Consider the following 10681-nt stretch of genomic DNA (forward strand, 5'->3'; position numbering starts at 1 on the left):
TGTGTGTGTGTGTGTGTGTGTGTGTGTGTGTGTGTGTGTGTGTGTGTTTAAGAGAGAGTATCTGTGTTTATGTATGAGCCATGTTGTGTATGAGTATATTTATACAGAGTCATCAGTTGAGACCAAGGTTGATCTGTGAAGAACAATAAAGAAAGACAACTGGTCAAAACTCACCACCTAACACCTACCCCAGAACTATACCTACAAACAAAGAAGAAGTCAAAACATGTGAAAATAAAAAATATGGTTTTTGCCCTATCTGAATCCCATCCTCTGAATGGATTCCCCAAAGCATGGCCTAGATGGGTATGCCTTCCTACACCGCCTGAGAGTGTGCAAGACTGTTCTGTTTTGACATACAGCTTCTCATTTCTTACATGAACGATTGTCTCTCACAGACACAAATAAAGAAGCCTTGCAAAGCCATTTTCCATAGTTACAGACATTGTTGTTTGATTTGGTAGATACAGTCTGAATTAATAGAGACAAAACACAACACAGACACAGCATATTTACCTCTCCAGGAGGAATGCCAACGCAAATCCTGTCAACGGCTGGCTTCCGCTTCCTTCTGTAGATCTGCAACCAAGGAAACGCATAAATCATTCATTTCAGTGACTCGGGGCTCCCGTGGGCAACCGTGCAGAAGGGGACTATAAGCCACATGCAGAATAAAACAGAAATCATCAAATTGCTACAGCACACACTGGATGTGGCAAGGGCCATCTTGTGTCTCTGTGAGAAGTGGCTTTTAGCTGACTCTGAAACTCAAAATTGAGTTTCTTGTTTTATTTGTAATGCGAGACTTAAGAAAAAAAAGGCAATGAAATATTTTAGAATTAAATTATATAAGGTAGAAATCTATACTATAATGTTTCAAATACCGTAAGGTAAAATTTGAGGGTTATGGTATTTGGAAAAAGATGAAGCAGACTGTCTTTCAGAGCAATGGAGGTGGAGTTGTTTTTTGAGCCATGAAACTCAAAATCAACTATTTACTCTCTACACCATGGCTAGACACACAATGTTAGTATGTTTTAATAACTAACATAAATGTAAATATGCAAAATAAATAAATCCAAAAGTGAGAACTGTATTACTGAAGTATTATTATTATTAAGAAGTCTCCATGGTGTAGTTTAAATAAAAGCAACAAAGCCTGGTGTAGATGCACATTTGGGGAAGAACTGGGTTTTGTTTTGTCACTGTTGTTGCTGTTGTTTTAAACAAGCCAGCAAAACGCAAACAAAAAGAAGCACATTAAAGACAAGTTACTGACGTCCATGCTCACGTTCTCACCTTCGTCAGCTCCTTGATCTCCAGGATGTCATTCTGCCCTCCACCGTCCAGAATTCTCTGTCTCTCCCGCCTCACATCCTCATCCTCGTCATTCAAAGGAGGGAGCTTCGCTTTTACAGGTCTTAGGGGAAACATTTTTCAGAAAAATCAAACTTTTCAGCTACTTTCCAAGGCAAAATTCAAGTATCCAAAGCAATCTTATCAAGCCCCCTTGCTACCGTTTCTAGGGTGGGCAGGGCTGGGAGCTGAGGATACTCCCAGCAGGAAAGCCCGCTTAGCTGAATGAGTTCAACTCAGTGCAGTCTCCCAGGACTCACGTGTCTCTCTGTCCCCATCCAGTTTCTACAAGAGTTGGGAGAAAAACACTCACCTGGGCCTGATGAAAAATCTGTACTGGATCAGAACAGTAATGAGAAAGAACACTACTCCTTCCACAGCCATGGCAAAAAGGTTTCGTCCCACCAAGTCCCAAGACAGTGGAGACACAAAGCGATTCTCTCCTGTGAGACACATGCAGACATTTGGTCAGGGAGGGGGCACCAGAATTGTGGCCCTGCTTCTTGTTTCTGCAGGCAAGATTCCCTTTGAGTGCACCTAGACTTGTGCTATGCACAGAGAGGGCGCTTGGGTTGTGGGTGGCTTTTGTTGTTTAAAATTACTAGAGATTATTATCATACTTAACCTTCAAGGCTAGCTTAAGCATGAATTTGGTTTTTTGTTTGTTTGTTTGTTTTAACACTTGAAAAAAATGAAAGGACTCCCCTTTATTAAAAAAAGGAAGAAAAAAGTAAGAAAGAAAGGACAAGGAAGGAAGTCAGTCTTTCTTCAGCTTTGGAGTCACTTTCACATAACTTTTCTAGAAACACCAAAGGCTACCACCCATGACAAGAAGAAAAAGCAGTTACAAGAGTGTTTACTTTTGAGACTTCATCTGGAGAACTGTAATACAACCTGGTATCAAGTCAGAATTTCAAAGCCAATTTGCATTGGATCTGTAACTTCATTAGGATTGCTGAAGTTTCCTTTTTAATGAGATATGCCATCCCCACCCCAATGATCTCTCACATGGCCAACAATCTTGGCTAATTCTTGGCGTCAGATTTTTTTTTTTTTAGTTTTAAACGTAACAAGTATTAGAAAATGCATTTAAAAGATGTCCATTTCCACAGCATTTAATGTAACTAGTGACTTAAATTAGCTGGTTTTCAAAAAATATCCCTTAATTCTTCATATGTCTCCTTTGTATCACTAAACTGAAAAAGTCCCTCTTGTATGTTTATTAAGTAGCATGGCCCATCTAAACAAACTGCCCAGCAAATGAGTAATAGTCACAAAAAAGTTTCAATATAATATTATCTCTTTACAGACTACATAACATACAATACATTAACATCCCTGCAGGCCCATGGTTTTGTTAGTAGAATCCAAGGGTACATTTTTCCTTTTGAATCTCTAAATGTCAAAGCTGTGGCTTGATTTATCCAGTGATTTGAGAAACTCAACCAGTGGCATTAGGTATTAGTTTCAAAGAAATGACAGCATTTCCTGCTTCCAAAAATTTTTCCCCATTTACCTCAGTGCTATTAGAGGCACAGATAAATGTCTATATAATGAGACTCACAACAAACCGGTTATGTTGGTATTGACCTTTGAGGTGTGTTGGGGACACCCAGTCCTGCCCTCTTCCTAAAGCTGCCACCAGAGTGTTGAGGCCCATGAAAACTACTATCGCCGTTAAGATTTTCCTGAAGCTACTGCCTCACTCACCAAACCTCTCCAAGGCATCAGCCATCGCCTGGTTTTTCACCATGTCAATGAGCCCTCGCCCCAGGCAAAAATGTGGGAAGATGAGGAACACAGACTTCAGGATGTCATTGATGTTATTCAGTTTCTAAAGATGAGAAAACAAGAGAAATATATATCAAAATCTAAGCTAAAATCTTATCAAAGTCTGAAACACGGATGTAAAGAAAAGCATCTGATTCCTTGTACCTTTGAATTCAGATACCAATAAAAAGCAGCAGGATTTTCTTGAGAAAATCTGGAGTGATGCTGGGTATGTGAAAGTAAACCTCTGAACATGGGTACTTTTCCACAACAAATCATTATCTTAGCATTTTAAAAGCAACTCACTCACGTCTATGTCAATATTTGAGTTTCAGGATTTTATTGGAATTTCAAAATCATCTTCCCAATTACATCAAAACATATTATGACCCCATAAGTAAAGGCTGGTTAAATACCAAGACACTGGAGTGGGAGAGATGGCTCAATGCTTTCAGAGGACCAAGGTTTGGTTCCCAGCACGCACAGGATGGTTCACAACTGGCCCTAAGTATAGCTCCAGAGGATCCAACTGCTTTGTCTGGCCTCTATGGGCTCTACTACACACACATGGCATACCCATAGAGTGAAAATAGAAAAAAAAAAAATCCAGCAATTTAGTAAGCTGCTGTTTGCTGGATGTGTTGGGCCCCTGCACAGAGGATGCAAATGTTAATACTCTGTTTCACTCAGAGAAAAGAAACTTGTGAAAGGGAAATGATGACATGATCGAATGTGCATTACCCTGAAGGGAGAACTGAGCCTCTGACAGTCCAGAGAAAAGAAAGCATATACCACATTGGGCAAATGAGCAAAGCTTCACATTAGAGTTAAATCCTAAAGGATATGGTAGGCACTCCCAAGCGCTGCGATAGAAGGACATTTCAAGGCAGGCCTACAGGATACGGTGGTTTACGGGAAAATTCAGCTGAAATCACCAAGCACTGGGCGGGGATACGGTAGTGTATGGCCAGCAAGGGTTGTGCACCTAAAAAAAGCACTGTGTGCTGAGCGAGAGCAATAGAGAGTCTTGTTTATAGGACTTGAAACTGAGAGAATTCTGATGAATAATGCAACGAATAAACAGCTAAGCACCTAGGATGGGTCCAAGAGAGGCATCATGAGCAACTGCGGAGATGCCATTCAGTAAACAGTAAACAGGGATGACAAGAGAAATACTAAGTCCAATGGGAAAGACTTTCACAGTGTGTCTACTATGTGTCTAGTGTGTGTGTGTGTATATATATATATATATATATATATATATAAATATATATATATATAATTTAAATGGAGTCATCTACCAGACAGTGAGAACTAGAGTTCCAATGAACAATCAAGGCATAGATCTGAGAGATAAAAATGCTGCCATGGTGGTGAGAACCTGAAGACTGAATGGCATCCTCCAGAAATGGTGTCTAAATAGAAAAACAAAGCCAGAAGAGAATACAGTCTTTGCCAAAGCAACACTGAAGGAGAAAGTAGTATGGGGGAAAAAAAAAAATCAAAGGAAACAGTTAACACCTGACCAGAGAAATACAAGGGATAGCAGGACAGGAAGTTATATGAACTAGAAAAGGCAGATTCTGTGAAAGCACAAAGCGGTCAGTGGCGTCGATGTCACAGACAAGCGGCATGAGACTGGGGTTAACCACTGTCCTCTGGCGCCTGGAGTGCAAGCCAGCTGGACATGCTCTGCCCGCAGCACTCACATTGTTGGTAAAGAGCTCCAGTACAAAAGTGGCCACGCTGCCATTGATGCCGATGAAGAGGTTTACACTGGTGAGGACCACATAGGCGGTGCTGGGGATCTTGAACACAAAGGAGGCTGGGTACATGAGCGGTGTGATGGACCACCTGGGGAGGCACAAATAGAAGCATCCATTGGAGTTTTCCGCCTTCCCTCTAGCATCGGGTACCATATGCCTTGCCCACTGGGAGAGAGTCCCACCCAGAGCTGTCTTACCCATACAGTAAAAGCAAAAGGGCTAGGACAGGCAGGTTGGTGGAGGACACGTAGGACTTCTGCTGGAAGCAGATGAAGATGATAATGACCAGTGTAGCAGGAACCACATAATTGCACTAAAAGAGAAAGTAAGAACATAAAGTTGACCCCTGAGTCAAATATACAACACACACCAAGTCTTCCCCATCATCGGACAAGAAAGGACAGATAAATATGATGGAGAATAACTCTGAATTAATGAAGCCACATAAACTATTAATCAAAATTCTGGACAATACAGTTTGACAAGCATTTTACCCTTGGCTGAGTTTATAAACTGCATGCCCTTTCTGTCTTTCCCACAGCTAAGCCAAGGTGTCACGCTCAGTAAACTTACTGAAGGATGGATTCTCGGGCAGAGTCATTTCAATTTCACAGGAGGCAAATGAGCGTCCATTATTCTACCCAGAGATGATTGTGTCTGTTCCATCATTAATGCTATATTATGGTCTGCCCGAGTTCAATCTCACATGTAATCTATTTGTGAGATAAGCACTCATAACATGAATGTCAAAATTGTTTCATCACACCGAGAATAATTTTACAGTCTGTCCTGACAGTGCCTCAAGCATTAAAATGAAGAAATAAAGACTTGACCCAGGAACAATTATGAAAATTCATAGCTGGTACAGAGAGAGAGAGAGAGAGAGAGAGAGAGAAGCACATGGAGGTGATAGTGGGTTGGCAGATAGGAAAAGAATGGCAGCTGCAGACTGCCTCAGTCCCATCCTATTTAAATGTTTATCAACTCCTCAAATAAAGACATGCTTGGGGCTGATCTCAGGCTCTTAAAGAGGGAGGGACAGAAAATACATGGGAGTACTAGTGATGTCCCTGAGGTCAAGGATTGCTCTTTCATCTCTGAATGACCTCTGCCAGGCACAGCCAGAAACCATCAGACTTGTAATGAGCACTCAACTGTATTTTAAATGAATGAGTTGCTAGATCAAGATTAAAAAAAAAAAAAAGCAAATGATGCAGTTTAATACCAGTTAAAAAAAAAATATCTAGGTTCAAAAAAGTTGATTCTGTGCATTACCATAGAAAAAAACAAAGCCCTAGTTAATAGTAATTCACACGAAATAGGTTTTATTTCATCACCAAGTTGAAATAAGTGAGTATTACTTCTAAATGCCATACCTTGAGCTGCAGTAAAAAGAATGAGATAAAGATTAGCTTTTTCTAGACCCGCAACCATACAGATCATGGCTGGAACACAAGGTTAACTCTGAGCTTTGCTTTCAAAAGGAGTACTGATAAATGGGGCAATCAGATCAGAAGAGTGACAGGTCTTCAGGCTTGGTGTAATTAGTGTATGCAATTTCATTATCTCCATCATCATCACTCATGTCTCTACAGTATCTTAGAGATCCTGTGTGCTCTCATATATCTCGTCTGAGAGAAAAGTTTGTTTAATGAGAGTTGCCTTTAAAAGTCTGAGAAACCGTTTATTGGGCAAAGAATTAAATTTGTTTAGGGTAGTTTAGAATTAATGAAGGCCATAAGGGAATAGTTCAAACTGATTTGCCAATAATTGGAAGTTCAGGGTTCTATGGAAGTCTTTCATATTGATCCAAACAAAACCAATATAGTATAGTTGATACAAAAATGGATAAACTGCAACGAACAGACAAGATGCTGACACAACTTATTGAGTTTTCAGTGACAAGTGGCTTTCCTAGAAGGCAAAAAACACCCTGACTCTAAGTTAAAACCCATCAGTTAAGTTAGAAGTTCTGGCTTGGGTTTTTAATAAAGGGCTTTCTATTCTATTCTCATTTTTAAAGAGTATGCTGGCTAGACTTTTATCAACTTGACACAAGCTAGAGTTATCAGAGAGGAGGAAACTTAAAATGAGAAAATGCTTTATAAGATCTGGCTGTTAGACATTTTCTTATTTAGTGATTGATGAGGAAGAGCCCAGGCCAATTTTGGTGGTACCTTCCCTAAGGTGGCAGTCTTGGGCACTATAAGAAAGCAGTCCGAGCAAGCCTTGAGGAGCACGCCAGTGAGCAGCGTTTCTCCACGGCCTCTGCCGTAACTGCTGCCTGAAGGTTGCAGCCCTGCTTGAGTTCCTCTCCTGACCTACTTTGGTAGTGAACTGTGATGTGGAGTATAGATGATAGCTGGTAATACCTGTAGTCACAGTGCTCAGATGGTCCCATGATGTACAATTAGTTTTAAAGCTACCACTATGTTTGGTGTCATGGATGCATTTAGCTGCCTCTCCCTTTTCCTATTTTGTAGTTTTAGACTAAATGGGGCACTTTCTGCGGTTAATGTCAGGCTGCTTTTCCTTTATCCCCATGAGCCCGCAGTTCCCACTGAGATTCATACAGAGATAGAAAGTCCTATGTCCTCACCATATCCCAGACAAAATTGGAGAGCCAGTAGATGACGGGCTTCACACCGCTGATGAACTGAAGGTGTTTGGCTTTGCTCACCCGCTCCTGGATCAGGAACACAACAAAGCTGGCTGGGACAAAGGACATCGCAAAGATGACACAGATAGACACAAGGACGTCGACAGATGTGGTCATCCTAGAAGGGAAGAGGCAGTAAAGATCAGGGGAACCTTTGATGCAGCTGGAGACTCGGTAAACAACTGGCCAGACATAAGCACAACCAAAGTCAGCCAGGACAAACGTTCACCACACATTTTATCTTAAGGTTCCACCTAATTATTTTCAAGTAACATTTTAAGACACAACAACTCAGATGGTAAAACTGGTTTCTATAATGTTAAAATGTGTGTACCCTCAAAATATGGGTTTTCTGGGCTGGAAAGATGGCTCAGTGGTTAAGAGCACTGTCTGCTGTTCCAAAGGACCCGGGTTCAATTCCCAACACCCATATGGCAGTTCACAACTGTCTGTTAATGCTGATTCCAAGTGCTCTGACTCCTTCACACTAATGCATATAAAATAAACCAAATAAATCATTTAAAAAATATGGGTTTTCTGATCTTAGAGTAATGAGATATAAACTTCCATATAAAAAGAAGTTAATGTAGCTTGAGAACTCTTTCAAATGAGGAAGAAATCCTTGGGGTTTTTGTTTGTTTGGGTTTTTTGAGACAGAGTTTCTCTGTATAACACAGCCTTGGCTCTCCTGAACTCGATTTGTAGACCAGGCTGGCCTCGATCCTTCTGAGTGCTAGGAAAAAATCTTATTTGGAAGCTAGTCGTTGAAGTTAATCATATGGCTATAAATAAGTTGAAAACAAAGGGATCCATATATCAGGCTAACACATACAAAAAGTAATCTATCTATATCTATCTATCTATCTACCTACCTACCTACCTACCTACCTACCTACCTATCTATCTCTATCTGCTTAACAGTCTAATAAATATAAAAAGCCCACTATATAGAGTCTTGTAAAGATCCTGATGGTCAACATTATTATTCTAAAGTAGTTCAACAGCAATGTGGCATTTCCCACTTATGTGAGGGGCTCTACCATGCTGATTACCAACTCTGTGTTGGGTGCTGGCTGTATAAATTTGCACAGATTACCACATTTCATATTACATACCTAGGAAGTTTAGACACCAAATTTAAATCCATATTCTTTCATCCAAAGACTCTATTGACCTTAAAATTTATGCACATATACGTATTTCAGGAAAGAAACTGGTAAATGCATGTCTCACTAAATTAAAAAACCCAATTTTCAAGCAACTGAAATATTAATGGTGAGCTAATTATGTTAGGGTTTTACTAACAATTTTAATTCACTTTATGTGAGTTCATCAAAGGTGATGGTTTTCACAGATCTGGTCTTCCTTCTTCACGTCAAGAAAGATTGACAGGCAATCTGTAAACTGCTCATTTTCTGCCCAGAGTCTGGATCAACCCAGGCTTATACAATGTAATCATCTCTGGCTGTTACAAGCAGCTTTGCAGTCCTTTCCTCTGGTGCACACTGCCCTAACACCACCACGCCCCTCCTTTTAGACACACTTACAGAGCCACCTCCGAGAGCTGCTGCTTGGTGAGGTTCAGGGGATGATTGAAAGCAGTAATCCCATACTGGCTCGGATTCTCTCCCTTCTGGAGGTTGGCCCGGAGAATGGCGTTGTTGATGACATTCAGGAAAGAGCTGATAGCATGCCAGCCCTTGTTATTGAACCATACCTGAAGTAAAACAGAGAAGCTTCAAGGCAGTGCTGCCAAACCCTGCTCCCGGAAGTGAGTGCAAACACACAACAAACAACGCATACATGGAAACTTCAGAAAGGAATTCCAGTTAGTGACCCGCCAAAGAAGAGCATTGCAGATCCAGGATCCGTTGACCAGTGGCCACGGGACCAGCACTATGTTAAAACTTTATACTTTAACCAGTTACCCACATAAAGTTAGAGGTGGCCATGGCGACTGCCTTGCAGTTACATAGGAAAGTGACATCTAAACAGGTTAAGCAGCTTAAGGCAAAGATCAGAGTGGTTCACATGGTTAAGTCTGGTGACACAACAAATTTTCTTTATCACTATGCTGTATAGCCTCACTATACAGCCCCTAGCTACTTGACCAAGAGACTTCAAGGAGCACAGAGTTACTGTTTACCAAGAAGCTAGCAGAACATAGGCAAGGTGTACCTTGACGTTGTTTTTGGTATCCAGTCCTGTCATGAACCTTCCCAGGCTGCTGAGAAACCGATCTGCAGAGCTGCCCTGTAAACAACAGAGTCCGTCTCAGTGGGGTTTGTTCCACAGATACGGGGCGACAGTAAGCAATGAGACAGCTCTATGTAGAGGAAGACCACCGCCATGTCACTCACTGAAATTAAATCTAGAGCCATTGCATGTGTGGTTCCTGAGGACCAAGTAACCAGAATCCACAGTACTAATGTTTCCACGGTGCCACAAACCATGAAAAAAAAAATCACCAAAAAATTCCGTAACTTAAATCCCCAAGATTCTGGGGCTAGAGATGAATCAGCAGTGAAGAGCCATGTCTTCCCTTTCAGAGGTTCAATTCCCAGCACTTATATGGTGGCTCACACCAATCTGTAACACCAATGCTCTCTTCCGGCCTCTGTTGGGACTAGGCACACACATGGTACAGAGACTGGCATGCAGGCAAACCACCCATACACATAAGTGAAAATAAAAAAACTGAATTTCCAAGATTCTTCAGAGTCTCTTGGCATCATCCCAAGAAGTAAAACCCACAGTCCAGGCAGATGCAGCCTATGGCTTCAGGGAGCGCTGCATACTGTTGGCCCAGCACTACTGTCCACGACCCCAGAGTCCATGTCACCTGACCATTTTACTTGGGGAAACCTGAGATAGAGAGAAATGAATGGGGGCTTAGCCTGTCTTGAAGACCAGCCCACCAGCCTAAAACGTAAACTAACTCATTTTTCCTATTTCCTGTGTAGTCAGCAACGTTGGGGGAAGCATTTGGACCTCAATTCATTTACCCTCTGGCTAACTTCACCAGCTTGGCTGTTGTAAGAGCTTTTAATCTCAGAGTTCACTTTTGACCTACACTTTTAGAAGTGTGTGTGTGTGTGTGTGTGTGTGTGTGTGTGTGTGTGTGTGTGTG

The 10681-nt window shown here is 41.3% G+C and overlaps 1 protein-coding gene across 3 annotated transcripts in view; it reads right to left on the reverse strand.

Annotated features, from left to right (window-relative positions):
- Positions 1–10681, reverse strand: part of Abca1 (ATP binding cassette subfamily A member 1) — a 117000-nt gene that overhangs the window by 9366 nt on the left and 96953 nt on the right. For all 3 annotated transcript variants that reach the window (XM_055605282.1, XM_055605283.1, XM_055605284.1), the window contains 9 exons: positions 9730–9804; positions 9099–9268; positions 7492–7669; positions 5090–5205; positions 4836–4980; positions 3067–3190; positions 1670–1799; positions 1300–1420; positions 517–579 (listed from right to left, as the gene is read on the reverse strand). In XM_055605282.1, coding sequence (XP_055461257.1) covers positions 517–579; positions 1300–1420; positions 1670–1799; positions 3067–3190; positions 4836–4980; positions 5090–5205; positions 7492–7669; positions 9099–9268; positions 9730–9804 — 1122 coding nt within the window. The remainder of the gene's footprint in view (positions 1–516; positions 580–1299; positions 1421–1669; positions 1800–3066; positions 3191–4835; positions 4981–5089; positions 5206–7491; positions 7670–9098; positions 9269–9729; positions 9805–10681) is intronic.

The sequence above is a fragment of the Psammomys obesus genome, unplaced genomic scaffold (genome assembly GCF_907164565.1).
Source record: "Psammomys obesus unplaced genomic scaffold, mPsaObe1.curated_primary_1811, whole genome shotgun sequence".
Lineage (NCBI taxonomy): Eukaryota > Metazoa > Chordata > Mammalia > Rodentia > Muridae > Psammomys > Psammomys obesus.